General features: G+C 38.1%; 1 protein-coding gene across 3 annotated transcripts in view; it reads left to right on the top strand.

Annotated features, from left to right (window-relative positions):
• Positions 1–24704, top strand: part of MLLT3 (MLLT3 super elongation complex subunit) — a 145298-nt gene that overhangs the window by 64733 nt on the left and 55861 nt on the right. For 2 of the 3 annotated variants that reach the window (XM_064502489.1, XM_064502490.1), the window contains exons 3-4: positions 12391–12473; positions 16395–16538. In XM_064502489.1, the coding sequence (XP_064358559.1) occupies positions 12391–12473; positions 16395–16538 (227 nt within the window). The remainder of the gene's footprint in view (positions 1–12390; positions 12474–16394; positions 16539–24704) is intronic. The other variant, XM_064502491.1, reaches the window with a different exon arrangement.

Here is a 24704-nt window from a genome sequence, read left to right as displayed (position 1 = left end):
CAGTGGACATCGCTACTGTCCTTTGCTTTTTTGTTTCTGGAGTCTAAAATCTTTAAGCTTCTTTGTTTCTAGAGTCCAAAATCTTTAAGCTTTCTGTGTCTGTGGGGAAGCTTAAGAGTATCTGGTGCTGATGGTTTTTCTTGAAAGAAAAGTTCAGTTAGATGAGGTACCGTTTCATCAGAGTATCATTTTCAGTCTGTCTTTGCGTTTTCTCTCAATTAAGCAAAATGTTTCTTGTAAGATAAAGCTGTAGTTAATTTCTCCCTTCCCTGAAGGCTACCCCAGAGCAAAAGAAGGTTTGATCTTTTGTGCAGTCTTAAGAATGATTTGCCATGGTGTTCGTCATATACATAAATACTGTCTATAAAGAAGCTCTAGAGCATTTTGGAGCATAGTAGTGAGCTCTAAAAATAGCTCTTTAGGATATGTATGTTTTCATTATCATTTATCCCTTGGTTGCTTCTCTGTTTTTTTTAATTACATTAATTGGTTTTTGCTTGGACTACTCTTAAGAGTGAATCTTTATTAGATAGGAGAGATCTGAATCCATTTCTGATAAAGAGGCTTCTTGCTGGTTTTAAGTTTTCAGTTCCTACAGGTGACAACCATGAGACTGAGTTGTTCCATGTATTTCAGTATTTCCTTTCATCTTGATGTCTAAACAGAATTGAATATTGACATATAATGTTATGGCAAACAGCCAAGAAAATATCTTTAGTTCCTGATGGACATAACTGAAGTTCTCCTAGTAATAGAAATCAGTTCCTGAGAACCAGGATGGAAATTTAGTGTTAGAAAATTCCTTCTCCTCACCCCTTTTCGGTTTATTATTGTCCTTCTCTGAGCCTTTTGGCTGTGAGGCTCTCGGTGGTGCTCATAATGGAATGTGTTGTTGGTTTCACTTCAGGTTTTCTTAGTTTTGAACATTAAGAGTCTTCACAGTGTCCCTTTTGTTATTGTTAGCATTTTCTTTGTACTGTATTGGATTATGTATGTGGGGTGGGTTTCTTTAACGCTCACCCAGCATGAGGCCGCAGACAGGCACATTTCTAACACTGTGACCTTTTCACTGAAGTAAAAGGGCTTTTTGTTGTTATTTTCATTTCTCTCAGAAGGTAGAAGTAATTATGAAATAGCCCTTAGTATGGCTGGCGGCAAGGAGGCAGTCCTGCGTGCACACGTACTCCTGTGTGCTGAGCAATGAGCAGGGACGGTTTCCCGCCAGCCTGTGTTCCACCCCCCTCTTTCATTTAACACCAGTAAGGGCATATGCTGTTCAACCACAGCATCCCCTTCATTCCTATAGGACGGTAGAAGCCTCAACAGGATAACTTTTTTAACAGGTTATTTTTGTTGCATCTAAATTTGTCAGATGTTCACTAATGGCTGCCATCGCTGACACTCGCCAGAAGTGGCAAAGGCTTCTGTGTAACCTGCCTACAGTGAGCGCTGTGGTAGATGGCAGCTGAGCTCAGCCTGGGTGCAGGGAACTGTCCGCGTGAAAGGAATGGTGTTTTTGGAGTCAACTTTACAGATGTGTTGGCTACCAAGGGAGTTTTTTCTTGGGGTGAAAAGCAATTTTAAGGAAAGACAAAGGCAAACAGATACTGTAAAAAGCAAGCAGCCAAAAATTTGCTTCTCCTGTTTGGCCTTTTTTTCATGCCTATCTGATGTAAAATAATAATGGGAACAACTTGAATTTAAAACCAAACATCAAAAGTCTTGGGTACAGTGTTATTTTAAAGCTCCTGATTTGTGGAAAGAATTGTTGTCCTTCTAAAATGTACAGAGAAATGAGTGAAGAAGCTAGGATTAGAGTCTTACTCTGATTTGATTACATTTCTGTAGATGCTTTTCTTTCCCTTTGTTTCTTAACTCTGTAGTGGCCTGCTTTCACTCTGTGTGTAGGGGTGGCCTTTCTTCAAACTGAAGATCAGATTATGAAAGTAATCTAAGAAGCATCTATTCAGACAAGTTCCTGGGGCAATTGCTATTTAAAGAAATAAATGAAAAATAAAAAGCCAAGGCATTCCCAGAATTGAACATGCCACATTTGGAAAACCTATCTTGTGCAGTTAGTTATCATTCATCAGATCTGTTATGAGAACTCGTGTTTTGGATGAGAAGTCCAAAGAAGTCAGCTGTGATGTAGAAAAGTTGTGAGCATGACTCCTTTGAGAGCATCTGATATCCTAGTCTGAAATGCTGATTTCCATTTTGACTTATTTAATGCTCTTCAGTCACTGTGTGCTCTAATTCCTGAACAAATTCTAAATTAGAGTTAGTTAACTCTGGGAATTTCTGTTAGAGCGAAGCAAATTATTGTCAGCTGTATATAATTTTGCAGATTTGCATTGTTTGTATTGCTTCACTTCATTCCAAGTAAATCATTACATTCCTTTCATCAACACTGGAGAAAGGTGTAAAGACTTCTGTTCTGCCATATTTTTGAATCATAGTCACCAATGAAACAATAGCAATGTGAGATTACTTGTTTCCTGTGTATCTGGCTGGTGTCATGCAATTAATTTTTTGTTCAGGATATTTATTCTGAATTATTTCTGTTCTTTGGTTTTCAAACTTTTATTTAATGAAATAAAATACAAACAAAATGTTGTATGTCAGAGAAGAGTCAAGAGAAGAGAAATACATTGGTATAAGCAAAGGAGAGGGGGAAAAAAACTAAAGAAATTGAGAGTTGAAATTCAGAAGGTCAGTTGAGGAATTGCAAGGGAGGTTGTAAAGTTGTTAAGGGAGGTTGTTCCCTGTATTCACATTTTCTTTGGCTTCTTCCATTGTTTATTTGTTTTAAGACTGATGATGTTAATTTAAGCTATGTGTGTTGTGTTTTTAGCTTGTTTAAACTGTGATAGGAGTAATATGAGAGCACAGAGTCTAGTAAAAATCAGTATCATAATTCAGTGTTTCCTTATATTAAGAAGAATGTTCATGCTTTGCTTGGCCCTGGCTTATTTAAATTATTTCAAAATCACAGTTTTACCTAGTATAGTGCAACTATATAAAGTAAACAAGATTTTTGTCTGGTTTGTTTCAAGGGACCAAAATCCAATCTGGGGTATCTATAAAAGGTAATTTTAATGGTTATTTTAATATGTAAAGGGTGTGCTCTTTGGATGTTTCATTAAGCTTCAGGGATGCTCAGCACTACTTTGAGACTGTTACAGCTTGACAGATTTCCTGTTTGATAAACTTGAAGGTGGAATAAGAACAAAAGTCCGAATCCTTTCCATTGGGAAGATGTACAGAGTAATAGGAGATCATCTCAATAGTGAAAATAAAGCAGTAAAAATACCTTCAGTACCTTGGTAATGAATGCTAAAAAGAAAAGCAGACATGAAAAACAATGTGTTAAGGAATGAGGTACAAACAACATTCAGAGACTATAGATGAAGGAAATTGTTAAGTTTTAGCTTCTTACACACTTTTTAAGAAGTCAGCTTAAACATCTTCATTTTCTTCAGCACTTTCATCTCTGTGTAGCTATAAACATGCCGTCAAGCTGTATAGTTATACCAATTATACAATTATACTATATTATTCAACTTAATGGACCATTTATTTAGTTTTCAGCTTTACAAACATATTTTTCAACTGTATAATTTTGTAATCAGATTTTTGTTAGTTGTATGGTTAATTGAAGTGTTCTTTGAAATCTTCGTAAAATTGTTTTATAGAAGCAAAACACCTTTTAGGTTTGGGGTATGACATAATCCTTAACAATATCAAGCTTGCCATTGCCAGTGATTCTAAATATATTTTTTGAATCCTACTACTACCCAAACCCTGAGAAAAAGGTTGGGGCATTCAGTAACAAAAGCGAATGTTAGCACTTCATATGTGCTACGAACTTCTAAGAAGCACTTTACTTTTTCTAGACCAGCAGAGCTAACACAGTAAGGAGCCAAAAAGAAACCCAATTATTCCTGCTGAATTATCAACAAAATTATCTACTTATTACCTAATGCTTAAAATTGCGCGATGGAATTATAAAGATGTCACGGAGGGGAAAAGCATGAGCAGCGCAGTACATCTATTCTGTCAGTAACATGGTTAGAGTTTGCAGGGATATTGTAAAGCACAGCTCTTTTTCCAAGTTGGATATATCTTTGAAAGAGAGATTGTGGTTTTATTAAGTTGATTTTTTTTTCCCTTAAAGCTCATCTGAGTGTTCCAGCAGAATAAATGTGCTTACATACATTTGTACGTGTGTGTGCGCGCCCATGTACAAGTACAGAGTTTCCAAATATTTGAGAACAATAAGGAAACCTTGAGCTGATGAAGGTCTTCTAGATGCTTGGACTGTTCTGGGTACCCGAAAGCATGTCAGCAGCCAGATGCCAGGCTGGTAGTCTATTTAAGAAGGTGATTTCTGCGATAAGATTGGAATTTCCATATGTGAGAGTAGGCCAGTTCTTTTAAAACGATTTTTTTTTCCTTTGTAGGCACATGATATTGAAGAAGTGGCATTTTATTTTTTTATTACATAGTATGATCTATACACATAGAATTGTTTGGCTTCAAGCTTATAGTGAAGAAGGGGCTTCTGATTTTTTTTTTTGTCTAGCATGAAACCAACTTGACTTTGCAGTTACTGTTGTGCTTCTGGAATCTGCCTCTCTCATGCCGTCAGAGTCTGCCTTCTTACTTAATTGTGAGTGTATTACAAGAAGTTTTTGTTTTTTAAAGTGGAAATTTTTTTTATTCTAAAGCATAAAATTAGTAAAGCAATTCTAATATTTTAGTAAGTAGTATTTCACTTTAAGAATAAGACCAATTTGCAAATACAATTTTGTCTCTTTTTTTAATGAGATTTTTAAAAGAGCAGAGATGGAGTGCAAAATGAATGGTTTTCATGCGTAAGAAAGCAAATTGCTTTCTTAAACAAGTCCCCAGCCAAAAATCTATCAAATGTATATTTAGACAGCATTGTCATGTTATTTTTGTTTCTGTTCTACAGATTACCAGTAGCTAAGTAGTGCAAATACAGTCTAACAAATGTAGCATTTTGTAAGGCGTGTTTTTTAACTGTATTTGTTCACTTCATGCTGGAGTTAACCTAGAACAAAAAACAATTACTCAAGATTAGACCATGTGCCACTTTAAAGATTTTCTGCTTTTGACATCTAGTCTATATTTCTTCTTCCTCCTTTCCACATCCTGTATACAAAGAAGAGTTTGTTTTTAGGCTAAGTAATATGTAGGACTGCAGAGTTTGAGAAGAAGACTAACTATTGTTGACTTTCAGAAATTAATATCTTGTGCCAGTGCAGAAATATAATTGTGTGCCATAGTGTCAGAATCAGGACTAAAATTTTAATAATTTTTCTTCAAAGAAAACAAAGGTTAGTATTTCTGTTCCCCTTCCTTATAATGCATTTCTCATTAGCTGCTGTTCTCCTGTCCTCATTCCTCAAATGTCAAATCCCGGTGTAGTGTAATATGTTGTGACCATTACTTGCATGCCAGCGTATGCAACATATGTATAACCTGCCTGCAAACACAGCTCTTAAGCTGTGTTTCTGTGCTAGGGCATACATTTATATTGTGCTTGTTATAGAACTGGTTTGAATAGAGACTTCAGATCTGTGTACTTCAGGGTGTTTTTCGTTGTAGAGCTTTGTGTTTGTCCCTTACACAAATAATGCTGAAAAAAAGCCAGAACAATCAGGTCTAGCATTCATGTAAACACACTGTAAACAATTGTTTTGGCATTAGCTGTGCACCGTTCTGTAGTCTTAAGCTCATACCATATTCCTGTTTTGTTTAAATTAGAAAGATAACTTAGATGGCATACTTTGTTGTTAATACCATTTGTGAACAGATGAGAAAAAACCAAATCATGCTAGAAAATTTATTGTGCTTTCCCTTTTCTGATTCCCACTATTTAACTGCTAAATTAACTATAAAATGTGAACTAGCTTTCGAGATCTCGTATGCAGCTGCTCTGAAATGCATCAAGAAGGGTGTCAGGTAAACAACAGAGGCAAAATGGGCTGTGTGTTTTCCAGTATATTTAATACAAAGAAAGAAATATTCTGATTAATACTACAATACTTCCGTAAGAAGCGATTTCCTGTTAATCTAAATTTGTATTGCAATGTGTTTGCAGTCTTCAAAGGGCAATAAATATAATTAGTATACCACAAAAGATAAATAATTAGGATATGCTAACTCCTTTGAAAGACTAACTAGTCTAGTAATTTCCATATGCCTCAATAAGGAGCGCTGCTTCTACGTGCAGTGCATAACTTAGCTAAATAACTTTCTCCATACCTGAGTCAAATGGGGGGGGGGGGGGGCAGGGGGGACCTTTTGCACCCTCTGTAAAGTGTGCTGAAGGTAGAAAGCTTGCTCTGTATTCTCAGAAGTTGGTGGTAGTAAATAAAGAGACATGGTTTGGTACTGAAAGATCTTCTAATGTCTGTGGACAGTGAGGCATTCAAGAGAAGTGCTTCTCCTGGTGGAGTTCCTGGAAGGGGTGAGAAAACACAATTTACTACAGAATTTCAAGGAACTTTGGGCAACTTGCTGCCAGTCAGTGTTGCTCCAGAATCTGGCCAGGGAGGTGGTGCGCTTCAGTCATTCCTCTCTCTTCCCTTGTCTCAGAAGAACTGGGAACTACTAGAAAAACATAAACAGATCGTGTAAGGTTACATGGCTGAACTTCACACAAGAGGAAATTTCTGAGTTAAGGTTGCTCTTGCCCACTCTCTGGCACTATAAACGTCTTTCTCCTTTACAGTTAATGATCGAATTTTTTTTCTTTCTTTCTTTCCCCCCTTCCCCACCCCCTTTCTTTTCCCCTCTCTTTTGCCATCTGCAGCATGCAGACGTAAGCTGATCTGGTGAAATTGCTGCTTGATATTCACAGTTGCTTTCAGGACATGCAGATAGTATATATGCATGGATAATTATTATAAGATAATGTTAGACTACCGAAAAATACATTTACAGCTTTCTAAATTAACAGCATTATTGTAAGTCCAAGGGTACAAAGTGCTGCACCTGAGTCTGGAGGTGCAGAAAACTCACTGCTGTCTATCAGACATTGACGATTGTGTGTTCAAGACTTAATGCTGTCTTTATGTGCGAAGAGACAGAATTAAGAGAGCACAAGCAGACTTTAACTGGCCTTTCTCAGCCTTTTATTTTTGGAGTGATAAGAAATTTGATTAGGGGCGAGTGAGTGTTTACTACTCCCTCTGCTGGTCTTTTAGCAGTGTGTAAAAGTCAGTGCTGAGGTAAGGACTAGTAACATTTGATTTGGAGAGCGTTGTTGAGCATAACAGAGGTTTTTCCCCTTCTCTTCCTTCCTGTCTTGTTTAAATAGCATATCGGTTTGATTTCAATTGATGAAGAAGCTGTGTCTATTTCATGAAATACTTGTCAGCATAAGACACTATGTAAATGGGAACTCCTTATATCTGGTGTTCAAGTTGTGGTTTAAGCCACACTTAACTTTCTAATTTCTGCTAGCTTTTGTTCAAATGTACTTAGTAATTTCTTGGTATTAATGACTGAAGTTAGGGCATAACAGTTATTTCTTCTTTCTGCCTCTCTTTGTATAGAGCCAAAGTATTGGAGCTCACCAGCTAGGAAAGTGAGCTAGTGAATAGAAAGGTCAAAGAGCTCTTATGAAATCCCAGCTGAATGTGTTAAAACTGTCGTCTTAAGGCAGGAGGGATTTGCTACTACAGTCAGCCTTCCTCTGAAAAGGCATCATCTTGTTTTGAGACTTCTGTCAATTAAGATGGTGGTGAATGGAGGGAAAAGTTGGTCAAAGGATAATCAGTATGAGTGAATTACAGGCAAGAATCTATAAAATATCAGTACAAATAAAGTAATGATCTAAAACAGTTCTCTGTCACAAGTCTTCACCTCATGTGAGCACCCACTTCATGACGTCTACAGGGTGCATGCTACATGTATTCACTGCAACCATCATAGTTCTGCATGGTCCTGATGTTGCTCTGTTAGCATCTATCTAAAGGGAACTTCTACTGTTCTTTACTCATCCTGACTTTGGTTTTCATCAGGAAAAATGCTTTTTGCTGAAAAGTGTTTAGCAGCGTTGGAGTGGCCATGGAAGTTTTTGAAGAGCCATTTCGAAATCCACAAATATGTTGAGCCTTTCATAAACTTAAATCATGCAGAAAGGCTTGCTGAGGACTGACACTTCTCTGAGGTTATGAAATAGTGTCTCTGTGTGCTTGGGACAGAACTCTTCAACTGGGGAAATAATTCTGCAAATGCTTGCAATGGGTTTAAGTCAGGTGCCATGACATCTATACTGCAGAGTTTGTGCAGCGTTACTGCAGAGCACTTTTTAAGAAAAGTATTTGTATTGGAATTTTTTAGCAACTTGCTTGTGTGTGTTTGGAGGTGTAAGTATGGCAGGATGCTTTAGCAAAGGTTTTTCAGTGTCTTTCCTAGTATTGTGAATTCTGGAGGCTCTTTTTTTTTGGCCAAAGTCTACACAATTTGGGTACATTTTGGTAGAGTAGAGTGACTAGTATAAAATGAATCTCATGTTAAAGCTCTTAAAACTGATGTCTGTAACTAGAAATTTTTTGTTGTCCTCTCCTTCTGCTATAGTGGAACTCTGAGGTGAGCTCTCATCTGTGGCCTCAAACACACCAATGTTACTACAGGCTATAGAACCGTTCATCCCAAAGTACATTGAAGCATGATGAACAGAAAGGTTGGACTTTGGTTGAATAATTGTGTTGTATAAATTCCTATTTTTACTTCAAAGTTATAGCTAAAACTGTTTAAGAGGATGGTCAATCTGAATTTAGCAACTGCATTTGCAAATGCCTAAGATCAAAGCTCTCATTTTTGGAGGAGGAGAAATGATACTGCATTGTGGCAAAGATAAGGTAACACAGGATCATGAACTCTTTATCTTGCTTTAAACAGGCAATAGAAAACTTCTGTGAACAGCTTCTACTGTGAACAGTGAAATCTACCGAAATCTACATGGTTTTGCTGTTGTCTCTTCTCTTTTTCTCCTGGCCCTTATGTTTCTTCCAAGAAGATACTGTGTTAAGACTGCTGGCTGCTTCTCCCAGCATCTCAGTGAAGGTTTTGTCTGGAACTATCTCCTGCAGAGAGTGGTTTTTCATGAGACCTGTAGGTATCTGTAGGGCTTTAGCTGTCATTGAGACTCTCTTGATTCATTATGGTTGAAGTTGGACTACCTCCTCAAAAGATAGAGAAGAGAGGGAGGAAGCACAGTGTGACCATCCAGTCTGTTTCTATTGAAAACTAAAATCTTTAACTCTCAGTAATAATATTGTGCAGGAAGTATTATTTTTCTGGTGCTTGAAACATATTTGTAGTGCCACTTCAAAGGTGAGGAGAAGTCATGGGGGAAATGGCTTTGTCCCTCTTGTTGGGGAGGAAATTAAAGTGTATTTGTCTGCAGAAGGGTAGTGTTTGCTGCTCATTTACTGGGTCAAGGTTAGCTGCTTTGTCAGTGAGTTTTAAGAAGCCTGTTGGGGTTTCCAGATGCTTCATTCTTGAAAATCACTCATCCCCAGTTTCTGTTGTGGCTTTTGCTCTGTTGGTCTGTACTTGCAAATTGTTCTTGTCTCTCTTTTCCTTCTCCACTACAGCTTTTCTTTCTTTTCTGTTGTGTTTTTTCTTAATCTTTTTTTGTGATTTTTACCTAACTCCTACCACCTGTCTCTGCTGCACTTCACCAAAATGTTCTAGGATGGTTGCCTGTTTGTTGGGCTGAGCTACACATGTGATTGCAGCAGCCCTGGTTACTAATTGGAGCAATTCAAAAAACAAAAGAGCCTATACCAGTGGAGCATTGCCTTAGACTGCACAGAGAGGCTGCTTCTGCCAGTACATGTGCTGGTGGCTTTCAGGGATATGCTGAGGAAAATACTGTAGCTTTCTGTAACGTGCAATATCATGCACCCTTGCTTAGTCACTTGCTGTGTTCAGGAAGTCTTCAATCACAAGGTTGTAGAATTTCCCTTCTGTCAAAAGTCCGTCTTTCAGATTGGGAAGGCTCCCGAAGTAGTTTCCTTGTGGAGAAGTGTTTGGTAACCCATTGCCCAAGTTTCAACAAAGCCTGCAAATGTAACAGATTTTGTTTTCAGAGCTGTAATGTGAAACTTCAAGAAGGTACTATTCAGCATTGCTAACAGCTGTGTAAATCTAGAAGTAGAGAGATTCGAGGAGGAGAATGAAAAATATTTATGCTAACAGTGTTTTCTGCACCAATTAAATGCTCAGGAAGACGTTGACAGGACATTTTAAAAAAAGTGAAAGGTTATTTGTGGCTTGTCATGTAATGAAGCCTGAAATTTCAATACCAGTTAACATATTATTCCAGTAGAAAAAGCTTCTATGTTTTCATCTGGATAAATATCTGCTATTTAACCTTATCCTGTTTTTATAAGTGGATTTCATTCTCCTCTCTTTACACTTGCATGTATTATTCAAATAATACTGGGAAGGCCTTTCCCTAAAGGGGTCTTTTGAAGGCAGAGGAGGAGCAGCAAGGCTGCTCCTGTACCTTCAGTTAGGGAAGTTATCAGTATTTATTATTGTAACTTCTAGCTGTACTTAACTAGGACTATTATACTTACATTTGCAAATGCTGGTAAGGCCTCTTACAGGGAAGACATGTCAGTACAAGGTGAAGTACTAATTTTAGGAGTTTGTAAAATAAAAGGATCAGTTTCTAACTGAAACCACCTCTCAAATTTGACCTATTGTCTTAATGCTTTTCTTCAAAACCTTTCAAAGGTTGATTTATAAACTACAGGTCCTCTTTTTTCCTGCCAAAAAAAGTTAAATAAATTTTATAGCTGGAAGAAGAAAGTATTGCAGAAAGAATCTGGAAAACAGATTATTCTCACTCCACTTTTATCATCCTTTTTCCTGTGCACTGATTTTGTGAAGCAAGCTGGATGGTGATAGACAACTTCAGCAAGTGAGCAAAGATGTGACAGTACTTGGAATCTTCCTTATCCGTGAAGTCCTTGCACTGGTTGGGTGCTAGCAGAGCAGGGGAAGAACTGTGGGGCAGTAACAAAAAGTGCTGCCGTGTTCCTCTATGTGGATAGTAATAAAGCTTGCCTGTCCTGAGAGAGCTGATGTGCTGCTTGGGTTGTGAAGAATGTAGTAGCAGTTATGCTCCTGGATGTTTCTGATGGGTCTTGTCAGGTTTGGGGAATGATATTGGGAATGATGGGTGTTAAATGCCCATTTGCAGTACTTTTGATAGAAAGAATACTTTCGGTATTCAGACTGTAGTACTTCAAGAAAAAGAATACTTTAGGTATGCTGGCTGTGCACAGTTGACTGCCAAACACAGTTTTTATATGGTGTATGTCAAATAGTATAAGTTGCACCTGATACAGTGCAATGAGCAGCCCCCTGGCAATTCCGAAAAGGGCACCCATCCTAGGAAACAATAAGCCATCTGGAAGTAAGCATTTTTTTTTTCAAGCAGATAATATTGATAGCGCTAGAGCAAATGGTTCTGAGGAAATCAGCCTATCTTGTTTTGAACTGCATCATTTCTACCACTCTCGAGCAAAGAAACTGTCAGTGTCCCAGAATGTCACTGAGGTGGTAGTGCCTAGGTCACTGGCTGCCATAAATATCAGTGCAGCATTTGGAAGTACCAGACAGAGTGCTGCAGGAGACGAAGCAGGGTTTCTCCAGCTCAGCTTGTTTGTGCTAATGTGTTATTTTAGCATGAACTCTGAAGAAGAAAAAAATAAATTGGTACAGCTGGAAAGGAGGAGGAAGAGAAGTTTCTGTTCCTAGTTCTTTAAAGACCTGCTTTCACTGCTGACTTGAGTAGGCAGTCCAGTGTCATTTTAGTCACAGAGCTCATGCTCAAGACTGTGGGCATTTGCCATAACTAAAAGCCTGTGCACTAGGTTATACATTATGCATACTGGAGCTAATAATACTGTCCTGTTAAAAGCTGAGTCCTATCAGGTAGACCTTGATCCTGATTTAACACAATAATAATAAAACAGTTAACCTTTTTGAGAGTCTCCTTTCTATCCTGGAATATCTTTGTCTCCCCTCCCCCCAAATGAGAGATTTTATTTTAAACTTTCTCAAGGTAGAAACCTGTAAATGGTATGATCTACCTGGTGTGGATGCCCTTCGTTCTTCCATTTTCAGAGGCTGCAAAGATAGAAAAAACTGTACTGCTATCTCTGAGCTCCTGGTAAATACGTGCCAAGATGAGTCCCAGTGTGTGCATGTGGTTTTGTAATATTGCTGCTGTAGCAGCGTTATTGCACAAGCTAATTGCTCAGTTATTTTGCTTCTGTTTCTAAAACATGATTTTGGAGGGAAATAAAGATTTTTTTTTCTTTGTTTCAGTGTGCAAGGATCCACCTTACAAAGTTGAAGAATCCGGGTATGCTGGTTTTATTTTGCCAATTGAGGTTTACTTCAAAAACAAGGTATGGAAAAACATGCTTTTCATCTTTCTATTAGGAAAAAAAATCATATGGAGGTTTTAGGATTTGATTCCCAGTTTTAATTACCAAGCTTGGTTAAATGTTAGCATTAAGAGTATCTTTATAAATGCTGTTCCTCAATTCAAATTCACTGTAACTTTTAGAATTGTCTAATTTTACTTTTGAAGATACCCCTGGGCAATTAGGATTATCAGATAAAATGAAGGAGTTGACTGTAATTATTTAGAATGATTAAAAGCCTAGTTGGAAGTGGACACACTTTTTAACTAATGCTTCAGGAAGTTCAATAGCCACTTAAAAACTTTAAGAAAGGAAGCTGATCTTGATCCTGTTGATTTTCATAATGAACCCATTGTGCTGTTTTAATATTGCCAATCTTTCTAATTTGTTCATTTTTTCGGTCTTTCAAAAAGAGTCTTTTCATCCTGCATCCTCAGTCTGAAAAAACATTCTTTTAGAGTGCATGTGAATATTTATTCTACTCAACTCAACATTACCAGGGGGCACAGTTTAAAAACAAAACTAGTGCTGTTCTACAAAGCTGGTATTGTGATATCTCACATTCTGAGTCTAAGTAAATACTGCACTTATTGTGGGTCCCTCTGGTAGCAAATACAGAGATTTCCTTTATTGTACATAACAGAGTCTGTATTACTAATAACTGGTTCAGATGAAAAGAATCCTATTTGGGGGGAATAAAGAGGAAAAAGCTGACATAGTTTCTTGAATTTATTGTACAGTATTTTAATGATTGTAATATCTTAGGCATCCTTTGTTTGTCACGTGCTTTGGTGGACCTATTACTATACTTCACATTTGCTTGTGAGATACTTGTGTGGTTATTTTGTAATATCAGGGTGTAGTTTAACATAATTGTTTTAATCAAGTAGGTGCTTTATCATCTTTAACTTGTTGAGTGTTTGGTGGAAAATTAGAAATAAAGGAAAACAGAAATGCATAATAAAAAGCCTTTTCTGAAATCCTACTCAGATACAGTTTGGGTTAGAGGAGCGTACAATTATGTTAGCTTCTTATGCCTTTAAATAGATATTCAGTATCCTTTTGTCTTCCATGGGAAGCTCTGTCAAGGCATGACAGGTGGATAATTCTGCTCTAGGCATTTCTAAGTTGTATGTTTTAAACAGGTAATTCCGAAATGTTCCCTGTATCAATCTGTGAAGAGTAGGGATAGTTTACCCCAGTTGCTGGTGGAAAAGGAAACCGGACTGCCTCATTGACTTGACTGGCTTTTTTGGTATGCTCGTTAGCTCTGTATCCAATAGGGAGGCAGTTTGATCCATTGCAGGAAATCTGATTTTATTAAAGAAAAGCAGCCCCTTCTCTTTAATTCCTCCATTCAGAGTTCATCCCAAAAGCGGGGAGACAAAGTCAGAAGACAGTGATTCACTGAAGCATCTCTTCAGAAGGCTTCCAGCCCGACATTTCTTTTTCTGTTTTCCACTCAGACTTTGGCTGCCTTTGCTGACTGTGGAGGCCTGCAAGTCTCAGGAGTTAACCAGCAGGAGTTGTGGCTTATACTGAAATCAAGAGGGCGCCAATGATTACAGCTCACTTCACCCTCAAGCAGCATGTGGAATTAGGAAGTTTGCAAACACTCCTCACCCCTATTTTGGTGTCATGGAATACAACAAGCAGCAGTCGGACTGTGAGTCAGCTAGCTCTCCATGCGGCTGCCGACCCTTTTCTGGGGTCAGTACAATACGAAGGAAAAATGGCACAAAAATTGAGTTGTCATTCCTGAGGCAAATTACTCCTTCCTTCTGGCTCAGCTACTCTTCCTCCCCTAAGCCACTTTACAGGTATTCCAATACAGAAAAAGAGGAGATAGATTGGAGGAGGAAGAGGAGACAGACCATCATCACTTATTCAAGGTAGACAACTTTCCATTTCTGGTTCAGCAAGTACCCTAATGAACAGAGACAGCAAGGGTACCAAAAGCCATCCTGGATCTTGAACTAAAAGAATTAAAATGTTTCCATTCATAAGACTAAACAGAAATTGTTGAAAATCTAGTGGCCGTTTCTCTCTGACAGAAAATATTCCAAGCTTTAGAGAGTTAAACCAGCTGCTTCCCAGAACCTGTCATATTCAACAAAAGTAGGCTGTAGGTGTTAGCCAGTGAGACATAGTCCTCGGAAAAAATGCTTTTATATTCAAGGACTTCTACGCTGGAAAATGCTGTTACTTAAGTATAAGGCTAATAATGAGTGTATTTTGCCTTCACTGTCAGGACTGTTTTAAAATAATGGCAGTGGTACTGGTAGTGCTTCATGTATTAAAATTCTGTTTTGAAATCCCTGACTGTGATCATCTAACTTTCCACAGACTTTGAAGACTCCAGTTTGTAAATTCTTATAATTCTGCTTTTATGCCAAAGCTGCTGGTACCAACTGATTGCCCATAACATTACAGTTTTCTAAGCAGACTGGGAAATAAATCACTTTCACTTTTTATGAAAGAAATCTTGTGTTAATCTTTTTAAAAATAACAGATATCTTCATCCATGTTTGCATTTGAAAAAGGTCTGTCAAACTAGTTCCTCTAAGGGAACTATTCTCTTCTGTCTTCAGAAACAAGTTGCCACAGGCTTTTTAGCCCAGGTCCCTTTCTGTTATTTGCTCCAAGTTCAGAGATGGGACATTGAGGATGTCCCTTGACTGTGTGTGAAGTCTTTGTTTTGACTTTTACAGTACCTGAGATTTCTATGCTTCCTGCTTTTCACATCCTTTGAATTCCAAGTCAAAACTAAGCATTTTTTGATGTGCATTTTTTTAAAGCATCTCAGGGATGTTTGTCACTGAACAGAGCACACATTTTGATTAGAAATTTAGTGTTGGATACGTGTTGAGATTTCCTTGTATTTTGTTTTCCTCTTTTGTCATGGTTCTGACATGGTTCTAATTTTGCTAAAGTCTTTCTTGAATTTGGCCTTTTACTTGTGTTCTGCCTTAAAACTTCCATTGGCTTGGTGGCTTTTGTTTGCACATCTGGGCCCCTGGAGGAAGGGCTATTTAATGTTGCCTTAATAGAACATATAACTTACTTATGGTTTCTAGAATAGAACTGTGTAAATGTATAACATAAAACATATGTAATATCCTTTCTCTTGTAATACGAACTGGAGTGTATTCATTGACATTAGTTTCTTTTTTTGGCAAAGGATTTCTCCAAACAATAGAGCAGTAATGATTTCTTCCAAGCTAATTTGCTTTTGCTGTTTTATTCTCTCCATATTGGTACAGGGAACATTCAATTTCATTTTAATCACATGGAAGTTGTGGCGGAATACTTGAAATCTAGCTGGCCACATTGGTTCAAGGGAATGAGATCTCATTAATAAATGAGCAGATAACATGCCTAGAAGGTGAAATAGTTTGCTGCAGCAGTTTCATTTTTACCCCCCTCCTTTCTTCATGATTCTTTTTTTAAAAAAAAGAAAAGAAGCGTTTGACTTCTGCAGAGGAGCTTGCAGTCAAAATGTACTGCAGTGTCTTCTATGCTACCTAGGGCTCAGAAGTGTGACTGTGTTTGTGTTGGTGACTGAGTTACCTTGTGTCAGCTGAATCATGATGCTTGACTCTGCATCTTCCTTTACCCTATGGAAAACATGACGTAAAATACTTTCAATAAAGTCTTTTCAAGAGATCTTGAAATTCATGAAGTTCATGCAATTACCGTGTGTTACCGTGGGCTGATAGGAGTTTTTCTGATTTACCGTAGCTCAGCTGACGCTTGGTAAATTCCATCATGTGTTTAAGAACACAGAGAATGGTTAAAAATGATATAATTTTCATTTTAATTGACAGTCTTTATGTAGCCCTTGTTTTCAACTTAGTTAGTTTTGGTGTTAGATGTTTCTATCTGGTTATTTTCAACCCTCAGGAAGAACCTAAGAAAGTTCGATTTGACTATGACTTATTCCTGCACCTTGAAGGCCACCCACCTGTAAATCACCTCCGCTGTGAAAAGCTCACATTCAACAACCCGACAGAGGAATTCAGAAGAAAGCTTCTAAAGGCAGGAGGGGTGAGTCCTGCACCCATGTCAAAGCCATCACAATAAAGATGTTGCTGCTTATTGCTGGTGCATGATTAGTACAATAAAAGTTTACCTGACAGTGAAATTAAGTGTTTGTGATTAACTTAGTTTAAGAGCTCAGTGCTTGTTGTCTTGAAGTGGAGCAAGTGAGCAAATAAGCATGCACCTATCTTAAATACGCTATTAAGATAGTTGTATCTTGCCTATCTTAACATCCACATGATTCATGTTTACTTTTCTTAGGCCTTATAAATGAAGCGTTGCTTGCTTGACATTTCAGAGATGGAATACAGAAAGGCTACTGTGATGGTATTGAGTAACAAGAAAATAAAACATTTCTTGTTCAGAGAGTAATGAGTTTTAGGCAGAATAAGTTCAGTAACTATATATGAGGCAAAACAAGTTAGAAAACTCTATGTATAAATAAATCTATTTAAATTTAATGTAATATGTAACTTACCCACTTTGAACCAGAAGATTTACAGAGGTACAGCTTTGACCTGTTCTGATTTCTTTGTGTTCATAGAATGAGTATAAAAAAAGTCTGAGGAGGTAAGCCAGTTTGCAGGGAGGAGAGGGTCAAACCTGCGGGAACATATTAACATCGTATTTTTTTTGTTTGTGGAGAGCGTTCTGCTGTGCTTCGTAGTATTGCAGACCCTAGCAGGCTGCTGGGGGCCTGGGGAGGTCCCTAATCCAACATCCTGTCTGGAGCAGCCTCGGTCGTGGGGCACCGAGGATGGAGCTGGCAGCACCCACACGTGGTCCTGCCCTGCTCACTGCTGCCAGCCCCGCGCTGCTCTGCTGAGCCCCCTCCAGCCATAGTTAGGTGTTTGTCTTCTGTTTTTGAATTTCACAGGGTTTCTGTTGACCCATTCGTCCAGCATTCCTAAGCCCCTCTGAACAGCAGCCCTGCTCTTGAGTGTGTCAACTGGTACCCCCGGTTTGGTGTCATTTCCAAACTTGATGTGTAAGAGTGCGTGCTCTCTCCTCCTCCAGGTCACTGGAAGAGATACTAAGTAATCCTCCATTTTGTGAGTTTATACTAGGTCAATGCTTATGTTTACATTTTTGAGTAGTCTTAAGCAACAAAGACTCTTAGTCCCACTTGACACAGTTAGACAGCAGGAGGTTCAAGGTGGGAGTTAATAGGGAGTTAGATTTAGAATATTCTGTCTGCTGAAGGGGACCTTTGAAAACCGAGCAGGAGTTAGGAGCAGGGATAATTCTGAAAATTCAGGCATAACCTGAAAGAGCTTGTTGTCTTCCTAGAGAAGAACTGTTGCAAGTGTAGTTTTACTGAAATAGAAGCATGAGCTGTGTTTTGGATTTGCATGTATTGGGTGTTGTACATGGTGGACGATGTAGGTATTCACTCGTTAGTGTGTTTGCAAGTAAAACATTATGATTATATTCTGAAAAACCTCGGAGGCCACTGCCTCTGATATCATATTGGGTCAGTTGTCAATGGAAAAGTTTTATCTACTAGTGCAATAAATAATAAATCCCCAAGCAGAGGCTTGGGGTTAGGGGTGCAGAATGACAAAAATAAACATACATTTCATTGCTCATTATCTCTGCCCTCTAATTTTAGGTTCCTTGACATAATAGCATTTTTTCTTCTATTAAAGAAATTTGGGGCATTTTTGTCAAATTTTTGCCCTGAATATGTCAGTGTGCTCATTCTTTTGCAGGATTGCTCAGGCTTTGCAGGATTGCCTTTTGTCTTCTGGAGGAGACAAACTCCTTGGGGGTTTGGGGGGTTTTCATTTGTTTGTGTTTTTTTTTTTCCTTCCAATTCTCCGGTTTTCTTCCAACAATAGGTTTCTTTTTCTTGAAGCTGTTAGTCTTTCATGCTTTCCTCTATAAATTTTCTGACCTTGGAGTTTGCCCAATCAGCTCAGGACAGTTGATGTAATAAGGTCCTGTCTGTCTTTTTACTAAATATCTGAAACAGCTTACACCTCCCAGCACTGAAAGGCGTATTATACTTGTATGGGTTGTTTTCCGTAGGGGTATTTTTTGACTGTTTCAGAAGCAGTGGAGAGCTGACTATCAAATATAAGTAGAATAGACAACTGAATAAAGTCATAAAACATTAACTCTCGTGTAACTACTGTGCTTCAGCCAGAGAAAAGCATTTACAGGAAAATAAACTACTTGAAAAGGGCTTTGCTCTTATGTAAGTCAAATTAATTAATACTTCTGCTTATGGATGTCTTTTAAAAAAAAGTATAAAAGTAACAAGTCACCGATAATTTCCTTGACTGGCAGCAAATCAGACAAAATCAAGTTCGTGTTCCTCAGAATGAATGATACCAGATAAATGTAGAATATTGAGTGGTAGCTATAGGGAAAGCACTCTAACATGGAGGACTTCTGCTGACATGATTTTAAATAATGGTATAAATTGCATAATACCTGTGCACCTCAGAGCCTAGCTCTCATTTGTTTTCCTCCAAGCAAAGTAATAGGAAATGTGCTTCCATGGTAGTAAAGTACTAAATGTGGTTCTTTATTTCTTATTTTCATAAGCATATGTATATTACAAACAGTATGCCCTTCTGAAGGGAAGAAGTACAGGCTTTGTGCAATACATTGGTCCCCTGGCATGTGCTTTGGTTGTAAATCAAGGCATTTCCTCAAAGTACAGGCAGGCATAAAGAACAGGTGCAGTCATATTTGCTGCTGAAAATACTGAACTTCACTCAGCAGAATTACTTCAAGCAGTGCCATTCTCCTTCATTCAGTGTAATCCTGTCTATGTATTTGTATGTTGCTGCAGAGTTTCCTTACTTATCATTGGGATGTCCACAACTGCGCTCTTTCCTCCTTGACATATACATATCTAGTGGTTTCTCAGAAGTGACCTAGCAAGTGGTACTGGGCAGAACCAGTGGTTTTTTTATCTTTCATGATAATCCCCTCCACCCCCCCCCCTTTTTTTTAATTGTTGACAGACTACCAGTGCACTGTCATGGATATCCTTTTCCGTATGCATTCTGTCATTGATATGCCCTGAGGTGAGACTGGTTAGTCAGCAGTTCACTGGGAAAGAATCACGGTAATATTTACATATCCCACGTAATAAACAAGTGAGAACACAACTTCAGCATAGCTTTGCAGTGCAGCTGTGTCAGCTTTGGCTAAGGCAAGAAGGGTATTTAGGGTGATGTCAGACATTATCTAGATAACCTCTGCAGAAGATTTCTTTCTTAGTGCTACATTTTATATAATCAGAATTGAAGCATAAGTATACCCTCAGTCATCATTAGTAAGAGGCCTGCAAGTTGCGTGTTTTTCTTCCTATTTGAGAATTATTCTTTTCAATCCTTGCAGGAAAAAGGCTTTGCTTTGGCTACAGAAATGGTATTTCTCTAGTCAGGAAAGTTACTAGGAGCCTTTGGTTCAATTTTACAAAGGCCATGTACAGTTTGCAAAATCCTCTGACAAAAGTTTGTCATCTTCAGAAATACACTTTCCACACAGAAATCCCCTTCTCCCTCAGGAAAGATTTAGTTAGGCTCATCTCTGCCATTGCTGTCATCTCTGCAGAATTGACCTTGTGTCTCATAAACGTACTCAAACGTTTATGGAGAAGTGAAGTATTTTCAACAATACATGGGGCATATTCAGCCAAAGCACTGGGTATTATTGCTTACATTCTATCTTTTTCAATATATATGTATATATGCTAAATAACAATCTTTTCAAAAAGTTTACTATGGAAATTATAACATTAAACATTTTTTTGCTACTGCTTCTGCAGTACAGTACCTAATGATGATAAACTAACATGTACACAAAAGTGGTTTATGTAAATTAGGAGTGTATCCTGTAATCCAGTCTGAAATCCCAGAAGATGCCCTGTATATGAAGGAAGACCAAGTTTTTACCAAGCAAATCGTCAGACTACTAGTAGTGACAGAAGTATGTACAAGCAAGCACCTAGAGAGCTCATATTCTAGACACAGCACACATAATTATGTATGAGGAGGTACAGTAAGACTGAGGTTTTAATCCTGGCCTTTCCTTCCTACATTTGTCTGTTACCTTTTTTCTCTGTTTCAGTCTCTGAACCTGAAATTACAAACCAGAGAGTCTTGGGAAGAGGGCTGACACTGGTGGGGAAATTATAGTCATTGATCATGTTCTTCAATTTTTAACTAGAGTTTGAATGTAGAATCCTGCCAACCTATTTATAAACAATGTATGATTCCATTTATCTATTTTCCATTGTCAGTCATGGTGGTTTTACTGGAGTCTTGGCTTGCATGCTTTTTCATTTCAAGAAAAAATTAGGTTTCTAATCTAATTTCAATTTCTAATCTGCTTCATGAGTCAATAGCAAGGAATTAATTCTGAAGATTTTGAATGATGGCTACCTAACAGTTAAATTGAATTTTGCCTCTGGAAGCCTAGTCTTGCTCAGACATCACCTGTTTCAATATGATTTTACAAACAACTTCTTTTTGAGTCTTTCAGGAAAGGACAGTGAAAATATTTTCAATTCATGTGAAGACAGCAATATAATACAGCCTTGTCTGCCATAGGTGCAAAAAAAAAAAGAGGAAGAAAAAATATTTTTTAAAAGAGAATGTTTGTACAGTGTGCACTTGTATAATAATACTCTGGACTTTTTGGAAGAAGACTCCCTTCCATCATTTGTTCCTTTAACTGGACTACACAAACAACATTTCAGGCTTAGGTTTTTTTTCATAAAAGGAAAAGTCTTTAGAGAACAGTTATGTCAGCTTATAAAAACAGTACAATTTATAACATTATTACAAATACACATGGTTTTTAATGATGTGATTTGAGGTTTCAGATATAGAGGATGCAAGGAATAGGTAGCTGTTAGAGTAGCAATGACTCTTTTTAGCAACAGATGTTTTCTTTTTGTCTGCTTTCTGTAAAATGAGTTTGGAAGTGCAAACAGCTCTGCTGTACCAAGCACAACTCCCTCCTTGTAGACAGTTGAATTATTAGTGAGTAGAAGAAAGAGAAGGAAAGAAACATTTTGAGATGGGTACAATTTTTACAAAACAGTAACTAACAGAGTAAAAATTGAGGTTTTGCCAAAAGGTATTGCATTCAATTATTGGAGGTTGTTTCAAATCCTCATGTTTTCACTGTGTAACAGTCGACAAATGTCTCTTTAGTTACTTCTGATGCTGTGTGATGTATGTTCTGAAGCTTGTGTTACTAATCTAGTGTAATGAAGATGAAATTGTGGGGATTTGCCTCTTGTCTCTACCCTCCCCCTTTCCTTGCCAGTCTTCTGTGTCAGTTGGAATAGTTGGCTTCTATCCAGGGCCACCCTTAGGTATAATGCTGCTCCAAGGCAAGGGATTTTCTTTAATCTTGCGCTTTTCATAATTAAGTAATTGAGTTTTCTTTAACTATATGATTAATGTCTACTTTTGTTTCAAGTAAGGAACGCAAAAAAATTTTCTAAGATATTTTCTTTTCCCTTTAGTTTTTTTTCTTCTTTTTTTGAATAGGAATAATAGGCCTTGTTCAAGGCAGTTGGATTTTTGTTGTGATTCTTAGTGCTCTCAATGGTGAATGAACTTTCTCTTCGCTGTAAAATGATGTTGGGCTGTGGCAGCCCAGGGCCACACAAAGAAGTCTATTTATCTGCTCCTTATGCCAAACAAGTATAATAGCATCTGTGGTACTGTTGTGGTAATGGATCATTTTGCCTAGAATTCAAACAGGATCTCCCATAGCTCTTACCGAAGGTTTTATTCTTTGAACTTCTCTGCAGCACATTGTGGGGAAACTCATCTGTCCATTCTGAGGCTCCTTTATGGAAATGTTCTTAGATTACCAATTGAGTAAATGAAACTACAGGTAGCTTGGTATGGATCCTTTTAATGTAAGGTTATTCCAGCTTTGCTGATGGCCTCCTGTCATTCAGGAAGAGCAAAAAGCAAGAGACAGGCAAGAGCTTTTTGGTAGTGCTTCGTTCCCCCACAGAAGCGCTGATGTGTTAATCTGGAGCAATTGTAACAGCTCATGAAATTTTGAACTGTGTAAGAATCCTTATAGAATGGTTGGACTGTGACCCCTACAGATGTGGGGTGACAAGATGTCCATTTGTCGAAGTTGGAGATCAGTTCCATGGAACACTTTGAGGCTGTTCCTCAAGCCTGCCCTACTGGAATCTGAAGAAGCAAGGTTTTGCATTTCAAAAAGCAGATTGTTCTTGCTGTTGGTTACCTGGGTACTTCAAGGTGCTAAACGTGTTGGTAGATAACAGTGTTGTCTTTGGCAGATCAATCTTCATGTAGGGAGGCTTGTAAATAAGTTGTGACTAGGTTTATGTACAGGTGTTATGGTTTTAGAACACTGGCAAAACTGCTAGGGTTAGTGAAAAAGGGCTCACATTTATATTGGGTTAATTGGTGGTGCACAGTTATGATTGCCTCGTTCCCTACTTTTTTCAGTGGTGTATGTGACTATATAAATCAGATACATGCCAGTTTTTTATTTCATAGCACTTGGTTGTCCTGAGCAGCAAAATGGAATGCCCCTAGAGGGTGCCTGCAGCTCAAGTATTTTGTAAATTGGTCATTTCAGATGAATCAGGCAGCGAGTTCATTCCTACTCAATAATATGGGTACAAATTGGCTTTCTGTACCCACTGTTTCTGGGAGAATTAACTGATCCTCTGCTGCCCTGGCCCATGAAGCTGTCCTTTATTTAGAGCAAGTGGTAGACAAAGACTCTAATTGCAAGCTCAACAGCTGCAGACCATTTAACTGGGTGTTAAGTGAACTTAAAGGCAAGATAGCACTGCCAACAGATCAATTTGAATACTTGTATGCATAGTGCCATAATTGGCCTTTATGAAAAAAGGAGGAAGTCTTTCTCTAGGGTTGGCCTGGTGAAAAAAGTTTTTTTTAAAAAAATCTGTTTTGAAGTGGTATGCCTGTCTGACAGCAGTGAAAGTAACAAATAGCTTATGTACACTTGGGTAGGTTTTTTGGTTGTTTTTTTGCTCTGTGGTGGGAGTTGTCGTAGTAGATAATATCAGCATGATGCTAATGTAATATTTGGATGTTCCAGTATGATTTGGACTTGTGTTGTTTTCACAGATTTTTCCTTAGGTGTGTTATTACAATGAGATCTTGTTAAACCTTACCTTAATGTTATTGTGTCTGCTATTTGCTAAGCTAAAATTGATGTGAGTAATGGCTTAGTAGTAGTGGTTGGTGGTGTAGAAAACCTATGGATCACAATGAAAACCAGGAAACAATCAGCCAACAAATGTAATTCTCTCTTGCCCAAGTTTAATGTTATGTATTGAGGAGCTGCCCACACTGAGGCTCCAGTTCTCCTTTCACAGAGATGGTGAAATGCAGTGGGGCTCCCTCCACCTCTGTCTACAACTTGCATTATTAAATAACTCTTCTAGAACTGCTTATTGGCAGCAGTCCTTGGTTTCACTGGGCTTTGGGGCAAGACAGGGACTAACATCAGCAAGGATCTAAATTTTCTTCTGTTTTCTGTCCAGTCACATTAAGCAGTTATTCCACTAATCTTTGCTGCTGTTGGTCTTTCTCCTGCTTGTCTTGATCACAGGCCATGTAGTCGTCATCTCTCCATCTTCACTAGATTGCAGGCTGCATTTCTTGGGAATTCATGTCATCTGCTGATGGAAGTTCTGTATGCCTTATGGAACAGCCCAAAGATCCTTCCTTTTTTGTTGAACATCATCCATCCCAACACTCCTGGTCATGTAATGGAGCTTCTCCTGAACAGCACAGGGTATCTCTGAAAAGTAGTCATACTGAGATACCTATTTTCTGGATTGCCAAGGAGAGGAAGACAACAGCTACTTCTCTTTCTTAGTTCTAACTGTGGAGAAGATGCAGCTTTTTTGCCATGCTGATGACAGAATACTTCATGTGGTGAAAAAATGGCCAGTTATAGTAGAGTATTACAGAAAAGTGGAGCTAGTGGAGTTGTTCACTTACATGCAGGAGAATAAGCATGATGACTATGGCAAGAGGCCAGGGACCTTGCTTTTATTATTCAGAATAGTGGTAGCATTGAAAGAAAACAACTTTCTCAAAACTCTGAAATAGAACAAGCTTATTGATTAAAAATACCTATCATTTTTTTCATGAAAGTCAATCATTGCAA

This window comes from Dromaius novaehollandiae, chromosome Z (assembly GCF_036370855.1).
Source record: "Dromaius novaehollandiae isolate bDroNov1 chromosome Z, bDroNov1.hap1, whole genome shotgun sequence".
NCBI classification, from domain to species: domain Eukaryota; kingdom Metazoa; phylum Chordata; class Aves; order Casuariiformes; family Dromaiidae; genus Dromaius; species Dromaius novaehollandiae.
The sequence above is the reverse complement of the archived record's forward strand: the minus strand, read 5'-3'. Positions and strand labels throughout refer to the sequence as shown.